Source organism: Nansenia antarctica (assembly GCF_963989245.1).
Source record: "Nansenia antarctica genome assembly, chromosome: 19".
Lineage (NCBI taxonomy): Eukaryota > Metazoa > Chordata > Actinopteri > Argentiniformes > Microstomatidae > Nansenia > Nansenia antarctica.
Genome location: NC_137692.1, coordinates 12277422 through 12298897, shown reverse-complemented (window position 1 = coordinate 12298897; position 21476 = coordinate 12277422). Strand labels below are relative to the sequence as shown.

The window sequence follows — 21476 nt, the reverse complement described above, 5'->3', positions numbered from 1 at the left end:
CCTTCCTGAGGCAGCGTGTGTTGTACAGCTCTTCCAGAGAGGGGAGGGGGGCACCGGTGATCTTCTGGGCCGATCTCACGACTCTCTGTAGCGCATTCCTCTCTGCGGCTGTGCAGCTGGAGAACCAGCTGGAGAACCACACAGTTCCTGAGGACTCTCAGGAAGTAGAGCCGCTGTTGTGCCTTCTTGATGATGGCTGCTGTGTTGATCTTCCAGGACAGGTCATCCTGTATGTGCACCCCCAGGAATCGGAGGGTTGAGACTCTCTCCACGCTCCCTCCATTTTCGAACTGCTCATTAAGGATGACAGCTGAGACAGAACCCAGAACAATTTATAATGAAGTGAAATGAAACATTATATTATTGACGACCATTATCAAAGGCAAACTCAGTGTACAATTATAGGGCTGGCTGTAGCAGCTCCGCAGTAGAGCCGCAGTTGAAACGCTTCCAATAAGGAAGAGACGACAGGAAGTCCAGCAGCAGTTCCACATGTATGCGTTAGAAGTCAGTGACAGGAGTTTCAGTATCTTTTTTCTTTAAAAGTTATTAATGCTGAAGCAAATATTTTCTTTATTCAAATTTTGGGCCCACTTGAAGAGATCTGAAAAGATAAGCAAGATGTTACTGTAGAAGTCTCATTCTCAGATTTCTGCCATACTGCTTATCTGTCCAGTTATTTCAGGTGTAGAGGTTAATGGTGGTTTCTTGACAGGCTATTGCATGAAGTATATGGGCCATTAGACCTATCCCAGTTCATTGACCTAACAGTTTGTCCTTGGATATTGGAGACATCAAGCCTGCCAACATGAACTGTGTGTGTGTGTGTGTGTGTGTGCGTGCGTGCGCGTGCGAGCGTGCGTGTACTGTGTGTGTGTGTGTGTGTGTGTGTGTGTGTCATCATGCCCACACAGTTTGTGTGTGTGTGTGTGTGTGTGTGTGTGCGTGTTTGTGTGTGTGTGTGTGAGTGTGTGTGTGTGTGTGTGTGTGTGTGTGTGTGTGTGTGTGTGTGTGAGTGTGTGTGTGTGTGTGTGTGTGTGTGTGTGTGTTTGTGTGTGTGTGTGTGTGTGTGTCCTATGTGCGTATGTGTATGTACTGTAGTTTATTTGTACTTAATAATGGGCCTATATGTTTGCTATGAAGAAATGTCTCCTGACTGTGGGGTTAGGGCAAGGTATTTATGACCTCCTGGCCTCTCCCCCTGACCTGATAGGACCACTGGCTGTGACTGCATTTTGACTTTGTTTATAAGTAAGGGTGTGGGCTCTGGCCCTCTCTCTCCTCTCGCTCTTCTCTCCCACCTCTTGACCAAGCAGCTCTCTCTCTCTCTCTCTCTCTCTCTCTCTCTCTCTCTCTCTCTCTCTCTCTCTCTCTCTCAGGCCGCTCCTCTCAGGCCCTCTCTCTCTCTCTCTCTCTGTGCCTGATCACGCAGCTCCTCTCTGTCCCCCTCCCCCTCTCTCTCCTCTCTCTCTCTCTCTCTCTGCCAGTCCAGCGTCCAGCTTTGATGTCTGTATACTTTTGTATTTTGAATAAATGGTCTTAACCTGCTCAATAACTATTCTTCATTTTAGTAGCCAACAGGTTAGAAATATACAACAGTACTATACTACTTTTTCTAAACATATCAATAATAATTCAACACATAAGTTCAGTCCATTCAAAGTGGAGGAGGGGTCAAGCTGTCAATCAGAGGGTGAGGGACCCAAGACTCAGACACAGGAAGTCCATCTCCTCAGCCAGATCTGGAACCCCGGAAATGATAGGTAAGAAGAGCGTGTCTGTAAAACCACATGTTAGAAACAGACCAGCCTGTAAAGGGTTAACTCTGTTCCAGGGAGGAGAGCTGTACTGGGAGGGGAGGAGCATCTCAACGTCAGGCAGCTGAAATGAAACTAAACTGTCTATAGACATAAAGTGTATCGTGGACGAGAGCAGACTCTCTCAAACTTGTTAGATATCGTCCTCAAACAGGCATCTATCACACATACAGTAGAAAGGACAGAGACAGCGTCCACACTCTCACAGAATCACAGACAGGTGAGTTGAGAGTCTTACAATGACATGTCAAGATAAACTATTGTGTAGTCTCTACCAGTTTGGTTTATAGACAGTTCAGCATGTAAAACGTATTGATTTGCTTGAAGGACTATTTTCTATGTGATGTAGAATAATGTTATCATTATCGGTCGCTGTATAATCCCATAAGACAGTCTTGACAGCTCCATAGCTGAAACTATCGAGATCTGATTGATTCCAGGAAATTGCTTTATGGTGTCACCTCTGGTCTCTCTAGATATGGCTTCCTCCAGCAGTCTCCTGTCTGAGGAGCAGTTCCTGTGTTCTGTCTGTCTGGATGTGTTCACTGAACCAGTCTCTACTCCATGTGGACACAGCTTCTGCATGGCCTGTATCAGAAAGTACTGGGACAACAATGACCTGTGCCAGTGTCCAATGTGTAAAAAAACATTTGATAAGAGACCAGATCTCTTTGTCAATATTTTCATCTCTGAGATGGCCGCTCAGTTTAGGAAGTCAGTTGAAGTGAAGGCAACCAGCAGCCCAGCCCCAGACACACCTGTCGAACCTAGAGAAGTGTCCTGTGACATCTGCACTGGGACGAAGCTCAAGGCTCTGAAGTCCTGCCCGGTGTGTCAGACCTCTTACTGTGAGACTCACCTGGAGCGTCATCAGAGAGTCGCAGTCTTAAAGAGACACAAGCTGATCGACCCTGTGGAGAACCTGGAAGACAGGATGTGTAAGAAGCACGACAGACTCCTGGAGCTGTTCTGTAGGACTGACCAGATGTGTGTGTGTCAGTTCTGCACTGAGACAGACCACAAGACCCATGACACCGTCCCCATAGAGGAGGAGTATGGAGAGAGGAAGGCTCAGCTGGGGAAGACAGAGGCAGATGTTCAGCAGATGATCCAGGAGCGACTGCAGAAGGTTTCAGAGATCAAACACTCAGTAGATCGTAGTAAGAAAGATGCACAGAGAGAGAAAGCAGACAGCGTACAGGTCTTCACTGCTCTGGTGGACTCCATGAAGAGAAGCCAGGCTGAGCTCCTTGACGTGATCGAGGAGAAGCAGAAAGCGGCAGAGAGGCGGGCTGAAGGGCTGATTAAAGAGCTGGAGCAGGAAATCACTGAGCTAAAGAGGAGAAGCACTGAGCTGGAGCAGCTCTCACACACTGAGGACCACCTCCACCTCCTCCAGAGCTTCCCATCCCTGTCCACCCCTCCACACACCAAGGACTGGTCTGAGGTCAGGGTTCACAGTGGTCTCTACGTGGGGACTGTGAGGAGAGCTGTATCTCAGCTGAGGGAGACACTTATGAGTGAAGTGAAGAAGTTGTGTGATGCTGAGCTGAAGATGATTCAGCAGTATGCAGTGGACGTGACTCTGGACCCTGATACAGCACAGCCCAATCTCATTCTATCTAAGGATGGGAAACAAGTTAGATGTGGAGACACAAGAAAGAATGTCCCTGATAACACAGAGAGGTTTTGTAATAGTTTCTGTGTTTTAGGAAAGGAGGGTTTCTCCTCAGGGAGGTTTTACTATGAAGTGGAGGTGAAGGAGAAGACTGAGTGGGATGTAGGAGTGGCCAGAGAGTCCACCAACAGGAAGGGGCTTTTCACACTGAGACCTGAGGATGGATACTGGACTGTAGTGTTGAGGAATGGAAATGAGTACTGGGCACCTGCTGACCCTTCTGTCCCCCTGTCCCTGAGAGAGAAGCCCCAGAAGGTGGGGGTGTTTGTGGATTATGAGGAGGGCCAGGTCTCCTTTTATGATGTGGAGGCCAGGTCTCTGATCTACTCTTTCACTGGCTGCACCTTCACTGAGAAACTCTATCCATACTTTGACCCTGGCCTGAATGGTGGTAAAAACTTTGCCCCTATGATCATCTCTCCTGTCAATCACACAGACTGATTTTTAACCTTAAATTCTGACCAAGCAGTAAAATAAGCATTTATCTGTATCTGTTGTCATTTGGGAAGGTTATGGTATAATTTACCACAGACTCATTTCTGATCTGGTTATCGTTTGTTATCATATAATGGACCAATCGCTAAGCAACGCCTCCTTTGAAAACTCGGCCAAACAAACAACGCTTCATTGACAGTGACTGACTGACCGACCGTGACTGAATGACATTCAATGACTTACAATGGCGGAAGTTGGCAAATTTCTGATTTACCACAGCAAGTAATAGACATGTTTTTTTTGTTTTTTTAAAGATGACAAGAATATTTAGTCTAGAAGCTTTTCACCATCAGATATTAGCGAGTTGTTTGTCCGAGTCTTCTGCCTGTAGTGACTTTTGCTGTGATATGATTGAACAATTTCTATTTTGGGGCGTGGCTTAGCGATAGGTCCATTTGAGCTATCAGTGTATCTGCTAGAGATGGTGAATATGCAGCAGCAATGTAAGATAATACTATATATTATAGCCCAGCCTCTCCAGCCTCATAATAATGATAATGATAATAATAATAATAATAATAATAATAACTTTTATTTGTATAGCGCTTTTCCTGCAAACGTTGCAGCTCAAAGTGCTCATAAGAAGATATGACTAAGACTAAAAACCCATCTTTTTAATATTGCCTTTAAATGATATATAATAATTAAATTAAGATTATATAATGATTAAAGCACTTTGACCTGCAACGTTTGCAGGAAAAGCGCTATACAAATAAAGTTAATATTATTATTATTATTATTATTATTATTATTATTATTATTATATAACTGAGGTTGTTTGACTTCTCAGGGTGTTCACATTATTATAAATGAGATTCTAACAACATACTGTGTTTTCATTATTAGCTAGTTATCATTCTAATGTTTAAGTATTTGGGGGATATTAAGTGTAATGAATACTGGGTGTGTACAGAGTGAAATTGAGGATGTTCAGACAATTACATTTACTTGGATTGATCAGATCCATTGGTCACATTAATAATCAGTCTAGTCCAGGTCCCAGAGCTTTAGAACCGTGATGTGAGGTAGCAGACTGGCTGTCTGGCTTCTTAAAACACAAACACAAGTTGTCCTTCAGTCTCTGCATGTGTGTGACGTAATTACATTTAACAGAATGTACGTTTGATAATAATGTTATTGATTTAATGTCTTGGAAAGGGAATCAGATATGCTTCAGAATGAGTTGATACGGGTGACTCTGATTGTAAGATGACATTTTCTGTGTGTGATATTATAAGTTTGTCTAATAGTCTGTTCCTGTGGTGGTTTTATCATCACTGCATATCAAACATCAACACCTGATGAATAAAGTCCCTGTTACCTGACACCTGTGAATGAGTGATTCATTCATTTATCACCAAGGTGAATAAAGTCACTCAAACTGTCATCATGCTAGAGTACCGAGAGTGGCTTTATTCACCAAAGATGCATACATTATGATGCTTCATTTTGTAGCCAATCAAAGTGTTGCTAGGTAGAAACCACAGTGAGTGGGTATGTGTGTGTGAGTGTGTGTGTGTGTATATGTGTATGTGTGTGTGTGTGTGTGTGTGTGTGTGTGTGTGTGTGTGTGTGTGTGTGTGTGTGTGTGTGTGTGTGTGTGTGTGTGTAAATGTGTATGTGTGTGTGTGTGTGTGTGTGTGTGTGTGTGTATGTGTGTATGTGTGTGTATGTGTGTGTGTGTGTTTGTCCTATGTGCATGTATGTGTAGATGTGCTACAGTTATAATTGATTTACATTATGATGATATATTCATCATGTCTCAAAATCATATTGTATCTTATCTTACTTACCATCTTATCTTATCTTATCTTAGTACTACCTCTACTATACTACTTTTTCAAAACATATCAATAATAATTCAACACATAAGTTCAGTCCATTCAAAGTGGAGGAGGGGTCAAGCTGTCAATCAGAGGGTGAGGGACCCAAGTCTCAGACACAGGAAGTCCATCTCCTCAGCCAGATCTGGAACCCCGGAAATGGCTTCCTGTTTCTGCCTTTTCCTTGGAGGCTCCACCTCCACCTCCTCCTCCTCCTCCTCCTCTTCCTCCTCCATAAGTCTGGCCTTCCTCTTCTTCAGCAATTCTACTGAACGAATGATGGCCTCTCTATCTCTCTGGTGGTCACTCAAAGCCCTGGACATCAGTCCCTTGTAGATGTGGACCAGACGACCCTTATCCTGCTCAGACAGGTTGTGGTCGTGCATGATCTGGTAGCAGTGGTGCTGGAGCACGGTCATGTTGTATCTGAACCGCTGCTCCCAGTTCAGCCAGGTGTCCCAGGGTGGGAGACCAGGGGCGGCTGCCTGCACAGGTGTGTGACAGTGGCGGCTGGTGATAAAAAATTTGGGTGGGGCACAGGTTATGGGGGCATGCTCCACAGGGAAGAATATCAACTTTAAAATCTGGATTTACAGTCGATTTTAGCATGAGAATATATATATAACTTAATTATTTTTATATATAACTTATTAAAGGGCAAACTGAAAACACAACAAAAATATAATGCACAACAACTGACAAATCAACTGGAATAGTCTTTGTTAGCAGAGTAGACCTAATGTTAACAGAATGGACTTATACCCTTTGTCTATCTGTGCAGCGGTAAGGTGAATAATTCTAGCAGTACTGTCCAGACAGTTGTCTTGTTTAGCCATTCAACTAGGCATTATTTATTCAATGGAGAAAGACATGGAACACAATGCAATTGTGATAATAAATGTGTTCTTTGTTACTTCTTTAATTAAATTAAAGTGTACCTTTCTATTATCATACAATATTTCCTTGAACATGTAAACTCTATAATCATACAGTTGTCTTTCTATTAGTTGTCTCTGTCATACTGAACTGTTTGTTATCATCCTGAACTATCTCTGTTGCTCACCTCACCTCAGTTCTGTCTCTATTGCTCTCCTCTCCTGTTGTCTGTCTCTCTGTTGCTCTCCTCTCCTGTTGTCTGTCTCTCTGTTGCTCTCCTCTCCTGTTGTCTGTCTCTCTGTTGCTCTCCTCTCCTGTTGTCTGTCTCTCTGTTGCTCTCCTCTCCTGTTGTCTGACTCTCTGTTGCTCTCCTCTCCTGTTGTCTGTCTCTCTGTTGCTCTCCTCTCCTGTTGTCTGTCTCTCTGTTGCTCTCCTCTCCTGTTGTCTGTCTCTCTGTTGCTCTCCTCTCCTGTTGTCTGTCTCTCTGTTGCTGTCCTGTTGTCTGTCTCTCTGTTGCTCTCCTCTCCTGTTGTCTGTCTCTCTGTTGCTCTCCTCTCCTGTCGTCTGTCTCTCTGTTGCTCTCCTCTCCTGTTGTCTGTCTCTCTGTTGCTCTCCTCTCCTGTCGTCTGTCTCTCTGTTGCTCTCCTCTCCTGTTGTCTGTCTCTCTGTTGCTCTCCTCTCCTGTTGTCTGTCTCTCTGTTGCTGTCCTGTTGTCTGTCTCTCTGTTGCTCTCCTCTCCTGTTGTCTGTCTCTCTGTTGCTGTCCTGTTGTCTTTCTCTCTGTTGCTCTCCTCTCCTGTTGTCTGTCTCTCTGTTGCTCTCCTCTCCTGTTGTCTGTCTCTCTGTTGCTCTCCTCTCCTGTTGTCTGTCCGAATATCGGTTGTTAAGTCGCGACGTGTTTCCGGGTCCAAAGTTGGCTGAGGCGCTGTCTTCGAAATGCCGCAATAATAGTAATAATTAATTATATTTATATAGCGCTTTTCCGAGGCTCAAATACCCTGACAATATGGGGAAAACGGGAATGTGCTGTGTCCCTTGTTGTATGAATAGATCCGAGTCTAAAAAACTATTAAACTGTCATTCTACCGCTGTAGTACACTGGTATTCTGGTGCGGAGAATTTCTGGTTTGGAACCGGAAATTGCAAAACGTCACGTTTGATGTCAGACTTAACAACCGGATATTCAGGGCTCTCAAGTCTCACGCATTTTTTTATTTTTACTACCCCTAGTGGTAGTGGCCCTAGGCTGCAGCCTAGGTAAGCCTATAATCTGCGCATGCTCGGGGGGCATTTTTTGCGCCCCGACCGAGAAATAGGAGACAGCCAATTGGAGCGCTGCTACAGCTCACGTGTAAGCCAAAAGTATTTGCAGTGCCATAAACTGCCATTCGGCCGGCGCCCCGACTCCTCCCCTATGTATTTTCACAGTGAATTTTACACACACACAGATAAAATGTTTATTGTATTGGAGGATTTTTAATGAATGCTGATAGGCGCCGACAGAATATCAGCCGCATTTTATGAATAAACAATGTTTATTTAAAAAAATATTTTACAAGTAGCAACTAGGAAGTTGGGCTGCGTTGGAAGGTGGGGGCGGCGCCCTAGCGCCCTCTATTGGCCAGCCGCCACTGGTGTGTGAGGCTGAGGAGAGGGAGGCTGTAGTAGAAGAAGTCATGATACATTTCTGAATAATTCTTGTTACAATGTAATTTCTTCACAAATTATGCAGTTTTACAAATACTTAGAGAGTTGTAGAGAGTTTTGGGCGAGAGAGAGGTACTCACTGGAGATGTGAGCCGAGGCTTGGTTGCACACCTGCCTCCCTCCCCTGCAGCAGAGAGCACCTGGAGTGTGGCAGAACGGTCAACTTGTTGAATATGGACGCTCATTTTTGGAAAAGTGGAATTTTAGCTTGTAGAAATAAGTCACAGGTCTAGTCTTGGGGTTGTAGCCACCAAAACTGAATTCCATTCAACATTGCTGCCTATCAACCAAACATTCTAATCTCAAACATTCTGCTGAAGTTGCTAGGATTGATTGTGACATCAACATATTCAAAAGTAATTGCATCTTTATTTTCTTAGTTTCTATTGCCAATGAGTCAAATGTGTATATTTTCAAATCATATTTTGCACTCAGCAACCAAACATTCTAAATTCAGAGATTCTAAATGATTGTGATGGCATCAAATCTACTGTGTGTGTGTGTGTGTGTGTGTGTGTGTGTGTGTGTGTGTGTGTATGTGTGTATGTCAGGGTATCCACGGTGTCTTGAAAAGTATTACAAGTTGATAAATCAATTTTGGGAAAATCAAGACCCTTAATAAGTATTAAAAAGTCTTATCACGATGTTATGAGGTCTTGAATTTTGTAGGTATTTTTCTGAATTAGACTCTGTCCAAAGAGTTTGAGAATGTATTTTTTTTTTTGTAAAAGTTCGTGAATTTATTAGTTTTATTAAAAAACAAAGATGAACCGGAAATTCTGTTGTATCATAGTGGTCTAGTCTATTGCAAACTCAAACTGTTGAGTTAAAGGTGTCACTGATGTAAACGGTTACAGCTTGAAGTGGCGGTGAGGTCTGGAAAAATATTGACAAGGTCTTTAAAAAGTCTTAGAAAGGTATTGAAATGAACCTCAAGATTCCTGTATATACCCTGCACACAGGAGGCGTCCAAGGGAGAGCAGCAGACTTTGGGCCACCATCAGAACCGCCAAGGTCTCCACTGGCAGCAAGTGGAAGAAGGAGGAGATCAGCATGGACAGCCTGGATTTGACCGTTTTTCTCTATCGCTTTAACACTAACATCAGAACCTCAAACACAATGACTAAAACCTGAAACTGGTGTGTTTCATCTCACACCAATTCTTCACAATGACAAACACATTTCTTGCTTATCACTAATTTTGCCGCTCTAAACCATTTCTAGTGAAATCTCTCTCACACACATACGTTTTCAGCTCACACACATAACAGGATCTCACACACATCACTGTAAAGCGCACACATATACAATAGTTTGAATGTTTCAAACTGAAACTACTGGAAAGAAGTATATGGCCTAGGCCCTATATGAAACCCACATTTCGGTGTTACAGTATATGAAATAAAAATGTATGAGCATTTAGGTGTTATGTGAAATAAATATGTATGCGTGCGAGAGCTCTTCATGTGTGCGTGTGAGCATTTAAGTAGTATGTAAGATGATATAAATCCTTGAAGACAGCAACATCTTCTCGAGATGTTTTGATCATTTCGTCTCTGAGATTATAGCAATATTAAGACAGCAACATGAAGTGGTAATGACAGTGGGCCTCACAAACAAGCCCCCTGCCCCTAATTGACTCTGGGACTTTCCCCACCCCCCTCCTGTCACACACACACACACACACACACACACACACACACACACAACACACACACACAACTGACAATGTAATCTATATTAGCTTTACATACTCTAATTTACAGCCTACATAATTATTGTCCTACTGCCCCTTTCTGCCATTGTCTTTTAAACTATTTTTGCTTATATAGTGTTGTTCATTACATTGTTGTTGTCAAGTCAATTTCCTGTATGCAAATATACTTACACATACTATAAAAACAGTTCAATTGTTTTGTCTACAGATGGCAGTAAAAGTCCATAGTCATTTCCTTGATGTTCAATGTGGTCTCTCTCTCTCTCCCTCTCTCTCTCTCTCTCTCTCCCTCTCTCTCTCTCTCCTCTCTCTCTCTCTCTCTCTCTCTCTCTCTCTCTCTCTCCTCTCTCTCTCTCTCCTCTCTCTCTCTCTCTCTCTCTCTCCTCTCTCTCTCTCTCTCTCTCTCTCTCTCTCTCTCTCTCTCTCTCTCTCTCCTCTCTCTCTCTCTCCTCTCTCTCTCTCTCTCTCTCTCTCTCTCTCTCTCTCTCTCTCTCTCTCTCTCTCTCTCTCTCTCTCTCTCTCTCTCTCTCCTCTCTCTCTCTCTCTCTCTCTCTCCTCTCTCTTTCTCTCTCTCTCTCACGCTGGGTATCAGAAATGATAGCAATAGGGACAATAACGAATGTAACACAAAGTAGTTTCCTCTGTTTAACAGTATTAGAGCTTCTGTGTGACTGACACAGTGGCAGCAGTTATGAACAACCCTCCCAAGAAGGCAAGATGTCATTCGATAAGACAGCTCATAAAAGTGTGTTTTCTAAGCTCGCTTTCAGTAATTTTTCCTCCTGTCCCCTCCAACCCATCTCTATAGTATAGGGAATAAACAGAGTCTATAGTTATAGTTATAGTGCCTATTGATACATTTCATTCATTTTAGACCATTCATTCACTTTCGAAGACCAAACCAGTTTGTGACTTTTGTGCCCTTTTTCACCTTTGTGTCTGCAGGAGAAAGTGGGGTTCGATTCCCCCCTAACCTCTTTCAAAATGTGCATCACAGCCAGCCCTCCTCATACAGGAAATGCCTGTGCCTGTACCTTACCTGAGGGCATGACCATTATTTATGTATAAATATGCCTGTCTTCCCTGTCTCTAGACGTTCAGGGAAACTTTGACTGTTAAGACAGATCTTGACACGCTGTAAACGTTCCCCTCTTGCAAGAGTATATATTAAAAAATACGTTTCCTATGAAATTTGAAGCAGGCTGCCTTTTTGATTTTATATTTAGATACTTAAGAAATGTCTGTAACAATGCGGAGAGTGAAACTTCTTCAGGCAGCTGAAGAAAGTAAAGGACCAGCTACAAGAGTATGTACATCTCCCCTCTCACACCTATCAGACCCTCAACCCACATCTGACCTGCCGCCCCCTTCTGACAACTCACCTCACCTCCAGCCCTCCCCGAACTCTCCTACACCCTCATCTGCTTTGTGCAAACCGCACTCATCTTGACGCCCATCTCAACCAAACAACCAAATATTGGGCTCCTATTAAATCACATAAGATATGGACCTCACTAACTCTTACATTGGATAACGGTTGATGGGACGGGACGTGCAGGAGAGAAAGTGCCTGATAGTCAAACATAAACATTTTCTTTAGCCTAGGGCCTTAGGCTATTCTTGCATGACTTTGGAGGGTTCCTTCCCAGTATTTGCTTTCCCACTTTGTGACAATATTATTTATAAAATGTCTAGGCCTAATCTGTGTGTTTGTGTCTAGTTAGCGCAAGCTACCACCATAGAGTGCTACGGTGTGTTGCTTGCTTCATAGCTTAATGAATGAATGAATGAATGAATGAATGAATGGTCTTTATTGTCATTGATATAGTACAGGTACCAAACAACGAAATTTGGGAGGGGGGGCTCCCCTGGTGCTAGGAAAGAAAAAAAAAGAAAAACAAGAAGGGAAAAGAGCTGGTTTACATAAATAAAGGCTATGTACACTATTCACTATACTATACTATACAAATAAAACACTGTGCTGTACTCTATGCTATGCTATACCTATTCTAACATTTCCTATCTCTGAACCTTATGTACCCGAGGGTTGTCATATTGCACATAGTGTTATTGCACATTCATTTAAAGTGTCGCAGTTTGCAGGTTTGAAATGTTCACAGTTGTGTTTCAGTGTTGCACTTGATTTCAATCTAGTAGCTGCCATCAAATTGTCTAGATTGTCCAGGGCCTAGAACCTAGGTCTTTGCTGTGTTCAGGGCCTGAATGGTATTAATGGTAAGCTACTGGTATAGTAATTTGTAATTTGTAATTTATGTTGCTATTACTTGTAGTGTGATTATGACTCCTCCATGCAGAGGGAGTGTGGTTGTTAGCCTTGTGTTTTGTGTCACTAAGTTAATTGTTTCACTCTAGTTTAATTGTTAACTGTTTATTACTTTGGCTATCTTTCTGATTTACTTTATCCTTTCCTACTATATTATATGAATCCGCTCTTCATTTTATAGAGTAGTTTTCAGTTTCACGGAAACCTGTTTTGTTATCCTTATACAATAAATCTTGACTTATTTATATTCTCCCATCTCCTCTGGTTCTTGCCCCCCTCCGGTTTTATCTAATTGTTACCCCCCCCATATCCCTAGACCTTATATGGGGTCGTAACACACACAAACAGTTTGAAGTACCTTGGTTCTCACCGGAACCACATGCAACACCTGATAATATCATTATTATAGCATCTGTCTAAATGAAAGGAACATAAAGTCTGACTCTAAGGCGAAGTAACAGAAGCAAAAAGACAACTAATTTAAAAGGTGTAATTTACTGTACCTACAGTGTGGTAATTTACAGCGTGTGTAGTGATAATTGACACCACACTGAGGGATAAATTGTGTTCCACCTCAGAACAGAGAGAAAGTGCCGAAATTATTGGGAATGTGATCCATGCTGTGGTGTAGAGGTGGCAAATGGAACTAGGCAATAGGAGAGGTTGATGGCGGGGGGGGGGGGGCAGGTGCAGGGGGAGGAGGCATGGGGGGAAACAGGAGAGGAGAAAAGAGGAGAAGAGAGCCGGAGGAAAGGCCAGGCTGAAATTGAAGACGATCGATAGTGTTGACAGGGTGAGGCGGCTAACAGGGAATTATAGTGTCCAGAGAGGGAGATTAACCAGTGCTAGAGAGAGAGAGAGAAAGAGAGAGAGAGAGAGAGAGAGAGAGAGAGAGAGAGAGAGAGAGAGAGAGAGAGAGAGAGAGAGAGAGAGAGAGAGAGAGAACCAAATGCATGTTACTTAAAAATAAGTGTCAGATAGGAGACATCTATCGTAGAACATCTGCTGCTCTAATGGATGTGATGAGTAATGAGAAACTATTTTATTCTACCAGAAAAGCAAGGCAGAGACCCAGTCATCTAAATACTATCAAGTATAATGTGTGCATGCATACTCTCTCTCTCTCTCTCTCTCTCTCTCTCTCTCTCTCTCTCTCTCTCTCTCTCTCTCTCGCTCTCTCTCTCGCTCTCTCTCTCACTCACTCACTCACTCACTCACTCACTCACTCTCTCTCTCTTTTTGTTTCACTCTCAGTCTCTCTCTCTCTCTCTCTCTCTCTCTCTCGCTCTCTCTCTCACTCACTCACTCACTCACTCACTCTCTCTCTCTCTTTTTGTTTCACTCTCAGTCTCTCTCTCTCTCTCTCTTTCTCTCTCTCCCTCTCTCTCTCTCTCTCTCTGTACTCTCTCAACAGCATCTGAGGTCAAAGTGTCTCATCAGATCCATATTTTTGGGGGATGTTTATATTTCCATTGACATTGAAAATGTATGCAGATGCACTCAAAATGTATAATGTGAGGCTGACAGCAATGACAACAGACAGGCTGAGAGCTGCCAAAAAGACTTGGTCATGTGTATATTTGGAAAATCGTGACTTCTGGTCACCAAAAATAAGTTTTCTTAATATAATTCTTATGTTTATTTTTTCTCTCTTCTCAATTATTTAGTCTAACACTGGTGCTCACCAAGGCTGTGTCTACAGTTGGGTACATGTTATTAAATGTTTTACAGAGTTGCTTTTGGTCTTGAACCAGTGGCGGACTCAGGCTGTTTGAAGGGCAGGGGGGGGGGCGAAAAGAAAAAAAGGGCACCTACTGCACAACATGGGACCCCATCAGTGCACATGGTCAAGTTTAGACCATTGGAAGGGCAGCCAATAGGGCACATCCTCTAATTTAGCCACTCAAAAGGGCACTTTAGTGCGACGTTTTTCAACTGTGGGGGCACATGGTCAAGTTTAGACCATTGGAGGGGCACCGATAGGGCACGTCCTCTCATTTTCACATTTTTCAACCGTGGGGGCACCAGGAGGGGCGGTCGCCCCCCCCCCCTCCTGAGTCCGCCAGTGTCTTGAACCCTTCTAAAGCAGTAAGCCGGAAGCTAGAGCATCACTTCCTGACAATAATCAGGGGTTTCAGTGAAAAGGAAAGGAGGCTCTGTTCTACAGTTGGCCTCTAACAGGTGGCATCTATAATCATACTGTCAAACAGTTTGGCTATTTATCTACAGTACTTAGGCCAAATCATCCAAGCAGTAGGGTGGCATATGAGTCAGTGCTCCCAGTAGTATCCCCATATGGACCACAGCCACAATTCCCAACATCATAAAGCAATAGCATCAAGACATATTCATTGGGTTCTATTACAGTATGTAGAGCTGTTCTCTGGAAAATAAATGCTATAAATTACCACACTCACAATGTTCATTTTAATTGTAAATTGGTGACATTACATATTGTTGTGACCCCCGCAAAGTACCGGGTGTATTGGCAACATAGGCGTTCACAGCTGACCAGCATTCCCTAATGAACAAGTGCCCAGGGAAGCAAACTACAGACTCGTCAACCGAACGTGCCACACCTGTGCCTCCTCCTTGGGACTCACAGATAAGCAGGAGAGGAGGGGTGAACAGAACCAGATGCGTCGTGAGGGTGAGGGCCGGTTTCCGGCACAGCAATTCCATAGTAAGAGATATTGGGCCAGTTTCACAGACAAGGCTTAAGCCTAATCCTGGACTAAAAAGCATCTTCAATGGAGATTTTACATTGAAAGTGTGATTTAGTCCAGGACTAGGCTTAAGCCTTGTCTCTGAAACCGGCCCATTAACTTGTGTTTGTCTGTTGCCAGGCCGGTCTGGGCCTAGCCCTTGGAGAGAAGGGGGAAAGAGCCCCCCACAGCCCATAGAGTGGAAGCCTCCTCTGATCCGTACCCACGGAACCGCCCCTGGTCATGGACCCACCCCACACGCCTCCAAGGCCCAGAGACCTTAGTGACTTATATTCCCTGGACCCTTAAAGGGCCAGGCAGAGACCTGAGTTGGATTTTTATTTCCCTGTATTGTTTATTCTTTAGTAAATGTGCCGTCAAGGCTAAACTGCTCCCTGTCGTCGGTGTCTGTTCCTACCTTGTTGTGCTCATCATACCCGGTCCTACGTGGTGGTCACCACAATATGTACAGACTCATGGAGCAAACTGTGATTTGACAATCACTGGGAATCACATGGGACAAGTTAGACTGAATCACCATATTTACAAATACTGTATCTCTCTGAATTTGATTAGATCATCTGTTTTCTTAATCAATGAAAAGAGAAAGAATATGCATCGCTTCTTGTGGAGTGCTTATCCATTCATGGATATGGTTTCAGGAAAAATAAAAATCCATCATAAATTCAATCATGTCATTCTTCTGTACTGTAGTTCTGATACTGTATAGTATGTCTTCTGTGCAATTAATGTGTGTGCTTGTCTGTGACAGTATATTTCTCTGCTCTCTCAGCGTTCCCGACATGTGGTCTGATTAGGTCTCATGCCTCCTCCTCTCTGTCCTCACTAACGGCCTGTCTTACTACAACATGTTTGGATGGCGTGCTATGCTTAACCAATGCTTAATCTCCCTTCCACACACACACACACACACACAAAGCAACTGACCCCCTTGCATCTAAGTACTCCTCCAGCAGGAGACTGAAGTTTGCAACAATATTTCAGATATAGTAGAAGATTCCAGACACAGAATTATAACATACAGTATGTATTATTATCTCTGTGGTTTGGTGGTAGCAGGGTAAGATGGGAAGCTGCCGTCAGGGAGCCGTGGGAACTGCTGTCACACAAAGCTTATAAAGCATTGTTTTACAAGCCTTGGTGTCATCCATAAATTGTGACTCTGGTAAAGGACCTTTGGAGTGGGAATAAATCATTGATGGATATCCTTGCCGAGAAGAAAATAGATGTGTGTGTGTGAGCAAGTGGCAATGAGAATAGTACTGATGGGAAAATATTAAAATAGGAAAAAGAATATGTCTTGTGTTCATGTAATGTTAATGTTAATGTACTATGCCTTTAGTATGACCTAGGAATTAACTGCTTGTTATGACATTTGCTTTTAAACAATTCATAAAGCCTTCATCTGATAGGCCTACCCTTTTGTTTAAGGTTAGCCTGCCCTGAACCAAGTGTGGGTTTCGGGACTGCATTTCTTTCAGTAGGAACAGCACGATTAAATCAGAGATTCAGAGACACCACACGTGTATTTGTGAATTTACTATTTCCTCCCCTAATTGAAAGCAATTGGGATTGATACCCATGCATTTGAATTCAACCTCTTTTGTGCCTGTTAGAAACTGTGACATTTTTATTGTAATCTATAGCTGGCCATGAATGTTGGAAGCCTTCATTATAACAGCGGGTGTAATTCTGATAAAAGAAGACATCCAGGAGAAAACCATCATGAATGCAAATGACTCAGGAAAGATTCCATATCCTCCATGGATTTTGGAAGAGTGAACAAATTAAATCTTTAGACAGAGAGTTTGTCCCTGTAGTTAAACACTTCTCTGTCTCGGTGTCTGTCTCTGTCTCTGTCTCTCTCTTTGTCTCTGTCTCTCTCTGTCTCTGTCTCTGTCTCTGTCTCTGTCTCTCTCCCCCTCTCTCTACCTCTTTGAGGTGCACTACAGTATCTTGATATAAGGATGTGCATAATGACAAAGGGGTCAAATTATCAATTGCTGAGATGATGAGATGTAATGGATAAGATGCAGTAGTCCCTGACCACTATTCCCTATAGTAGAGGTATAATGGGCTATGACATCCACTTCTTGATTTATACAATTTGAGCATGTCAACAATAATCAGCATCATCAGGGAAGTAGATCAATGAACTGGGAAATATGATATGTTGATTGGGTTTGAAAGATCTAAGCTTATGAAACAGCACCGTATGCAGTAAAAAAAAAAACTGTTGTAATTCCAGTAAAAAAAAAAAAAAACTAACCCTAACCCTAACCCTAAAAATATATCAGTCACTGACGTTTTGCCGTATATACTTCGGCTCGTGGGAACTCCATTAGTAATGGGTATAGTCTACCATTTGTGGTGAGTAAAAGATGTTGTATTTTAAGACAGACTGGACATAGAGACATGGCTGGACTCAAAGGAATGTCAAACAGAAAAAACACATCTATTATTATGTCAAAGGATTGTTGATTGTTGATAGCAGTTATACAAATTCCTAATGGTGCATATTCACTCTGTGCCTTGCTAGTTGGCTAACACTGATATGAGACAACAATGCTAAAATGAGAGAACAAATATTTAAACTGGAACAATCCGAATAGCCTCTGAATCACACTAAAAACAACACACTTAAAAGAACAGAAATAAAAAAAGAAAATGTCTAGCGTGGGAGCGTGTTGATAAGCGGGTGGATATTACCGACATTACAATGCAATTACACACACCTTAATGTTTAGAGTGGGGCCAATCACATTTGGCACATTGGCTGTATTTTTTTGTTTGACTTGGGGGTAGGATTTAATGATATCTCCAACTGTAGCATTATCATGGCTACTGCGCTGTGTTTCATATTATTGTGCCAGCCATCACTACCTTATAGGCATAATTTCCTTCTCATTTGATTGTTTTGTTCTTTCTGGTCTTTAGGGGGGAGGAGGCCTTAAGAAGGCAGTGTAATTTGTTTTTATCAGAAGCTTTATCACACGCTTGTGTATAGAGTCAGTGACACATAGGAAGCACTTGCCTGTGGTTAGAGCATGTTATTACATGCCTGAGAAGGGTTTACTTTTATGAATCTTAATGTTTTCCAGAATTCACATATGTTTGATTTTTTAATTTATTGATATCTTGACTTTAGTTGACAATGTCAATACTATGTTGTCTACTAAGATACCTTTTTCTTCAAAGGTTTAACCCTTCCTTCGTGATAAAAACATGTTTAGTGTGATTATGATCCTAACAATCTATAAACATGCTGGGTAGTTATCTCCACACATGCTAAGGTTACACAGTATATGGTTACAATGTATAGTTTCAGTCACATTGATAAGGTGTTGAGTTCCTCTATTTGAGTTTACTCAGCTATCTAAAGTGGTGGTGATAAAGTAAACACAGATCCCAAACAGAAGCAAGAGATTACTTTATTTTTGATTTATGGCCAATAATCAGACCCATTGTGTGCATCAAACACATAATATACTTCCCTCAGATGGCAGAAATCCAATTCAACACTTTGGCATAGTGAGCGGGTATGTTTTATATAGCCTACCTTTTTACGTCTGTTGTGTTCATATCATGTCTGCCACTGCAAAAATAAAGGTTACATTTTACATTTTTAGGTCAAATGACATACATTCACTATAATATAATATGATTTTACTGTAATTCGAGTAGTGGCATGGATACATTGTTTCTATTCTATACTGACGAAGAAACAAGATAATCTATATTAAGAGAGACGTGTCTGCAGTAGGATGAGGATGTCCCTCCATCTCACTGTTCGCTCCGTCAGGAAGAGATGATTCAGTCTGGCTTCCCCTTATGATCCTCGTCACTGTTAGATCCACAGGAACGTGTGTACCATGTGGTACAGACATAAAGCCCAATTATGCTTGACACAAGCAGATGTGTGTGATAATTGCACATTTAAATGAATGATTTTGAGTACAACAGGGTGATTGGGTTTTTCTGGAATTCAATAGTATCTGACAATGTTTTGGGCATGTTTGTCACTCCTACAGGCAATGTGATCAAAACAATCATATCCCGGCTTAAATGGACACAATTTATGAACATTTACAGAGGAAGAAGATGTTTTTCAAAGTACAATACCCTAGCCTCTCACACAATATTGTTCATATTTTCCACACATTTTAACACAAATGTTGTTTAATGTTATTTTGTATGATGATACAAAATGCAGAATTGTTCATAAATCTGTGACACGTCACTCATGGAGCTACTGGTCAGCTACGTCACAACATACTGTCATCTTAATTATTATTAAATAACATGGAATATTTCCAATTATAGTAATAATATCATGTTGATATGTATATTAGGATCAATATTGTTTAGATTATTGTGTGTCTCAAAATTGTTTTACACTGACTGAACATTTTGTAGCATTATCAGTTCATGAGAAGAATTTCCATTTCCATTTAGGACACAGTTTGTAAAACAAATAATAATCAATAATAAATATACATTTCCTTTTCATGACATGACTCCATGACCCTGGCTTGTAAACAGTCTAATCTATATCAAGTCAATCTGAATCATCTGCTGTAGTCCAAAAACAAACAACACATTCACAGTACTACTCTTCTGTCCCTCTTGCAAAGGATCTTTTTGAAAGACCTCCTGAAGTCATTGTTGAATATAGTGTATATGACTGGATTCAGTGAGCTGTTGCAGTATCCGAACCAGAAGAAAACATTGAACAATGTCTCTGGGACCCAGCAGGAGTCACACAGCGCGGTCAGCGTGTACGTGAAGAAAAAGGGGAACCAACAAATGACAAACACTCCCATGACCACGGCCAGAACAAACGTGAAGCGCTTCTCCCTGTTCTGCCTTCCTTTCCACCTGCTAGCTTTCACACACCGCTGTGTGGCGTCTTCTCTCAGGGATGGGTCCTCCGGTTTGACTTGACTCGCTTTAGTCTTACCCTTACCCCTCTTCTTTTTAATAATGGAGCACGGGTGGTTCTCGTTGGCATCCGACGAGGAACAGTCGTCCTCCTCCACGTCTACCCCGTTGACCTCCTCTCCCTCTACCTTCCTTCCCTCTCTCCCTTCATCTCTGTTCCCTTGCTCCGCGGGGTCCTGCTGCACCAAGCCGTTCTGTCCTTTATCGGTGGCGTTGTTATCCCTCCTCTTCTCACCGGGAGGACTCCTGGTTCTCCTCTTGGCGACCTGGTAGATCCGGACGTACACCAGGATCATGATCACGCAGGGGGCGAAGAAAGACGCCGTGCTGGAGAAGATGATGTACCATTTCTCCCTGTTGATCTCACACGTAGGACCCTCCTCCTTGACCCCTTCCTTCTCCATAGAAATCAGGGGCGGGAACGAAATGATGGCAGCGAGAACCCAAACAATGAACACTATGCATTTGATCCTGCGCGGCGTCCTCTTTCGGTTGTACTCGATGGGTTGAGTGACAGACCAGTACCTGTCGAGACTTATGGCGCACAGATGCACAATGGACGAGGTGCAGAACAGAACATCTAAGGCCAGGTAGATCTCACACCAGACTCTACCAAAGTACCAGTATCCCATGAGCTCCTTGGCCAGAGTGAAGGGAATGACCAGTGTCGCCACTAGAATGTCTGCACACGCTAAGGACACTAAGAACAAGTTCTGGGGGGCTCTCAGGGCCCGGCTGGTGAACACGGCTATCACAACCAGGACATTGCCAAACACGGTTAGGAGAATGAGGATACCCACCAGTATTGTCAGAGGAACGGATGTGTGGATAGTGTACGGGAGCCTCCAAGGCTCTGAAGTCCTGTTACCGTCGGTCAAGTTATCAAACCCCATTAGGATGAATCAGGTGCCGTTCTTATGACAGGAGTTCCTTGTTCCAGAGACAGAATTAGTCTGCAAAATGGATATGTTCGTGAATAGAGCATTTTCGGAATCAAATACCTTTTCATTTTGTCCCCCGGGGAACATTATGTGAACAATTGAACAAGCACCTCCTCTATGTCATATTTAGTCCTTTTGTTATTGAACATTTTAAAAACTGTTGATTTAAAAAATAAAAATAAAAAGAAGAAAACAAAACATAGAAAATAAATGAGGTGGTAAAAAGAAGAACAAATTGCCCTTAAAAAGACTCAACTCCATCCCCTGCTTTCAAGAATTCCAAAATGTATTCAGATGTTATCCATTGATGTTGAGAAGATGTCCAGAAAGGTCCCACGTTAGACTTGGCACAGAGTAGGTTGCGTCTGCACATATTACTTCAGTACCTCAGGAACTGTAGAAGGTTGAGGCGGTTCTTTTCATCTGATGAGGCTGACGGGGATTGCTGCTTTTATATGAGCTGGGACTCTCT

General features: G+C 42.6%; 2 protein-coding genes across 2 annotated transcripts; one reads left to right on the top strand and one right to left on the bottom strand.

The window, feature by feature from the left end:
* The first annotated feature begins 1927 nt into the window (after positions 1-1927).
* LOC308173740 (E3 ubiquitin-protein ligase TRIM21-like) lies at positions 1928-3998 on the top strand. Its single transcript, XM_080548783.1, has 2 exons — positions 1928-2037; positions 2294-3998. The coding sequence occupies exon 2, from the start codon at positions 2296-2298 to the stop codon at positions 3934-3936; it is 1641 nt and encodes a 546-aa protein (XP_080404909.1). The 5' UTR covers positions 1928-2037; positions 2294-2295; the 3' UTR covers positions 3937-3998.
* Positions 3999-19723: 15725 nt separating this feature from the next.
* Positions 19724-20956, bottom strand: LOC308174157 (alpha-2A adrenergic receptor-like; the record flags this gene model as incomplete). Its single annotated transcript, XM_080549226.1, has 1 exon — positions 19724-20956. One exon carries the CDS (start codon positions 20954-20956, stop codon positions 19724-19726), a length of 1233 nt encoding a protein of 410 aa, XP_080405352.1.
* Positions 20957-21476: the final 520 nt, after the last annotated feature.

Bases quoted from the DNA above. Each gene is read 5' to 3' on its own strand.
- LOC308173740 (XM_080548783.1), top strand. From the start codon at position 2,296: ATGGCTTCCTCCAGCAGTCTCCTGTCTGAGGAGCAGTTCCTGTGTTCT.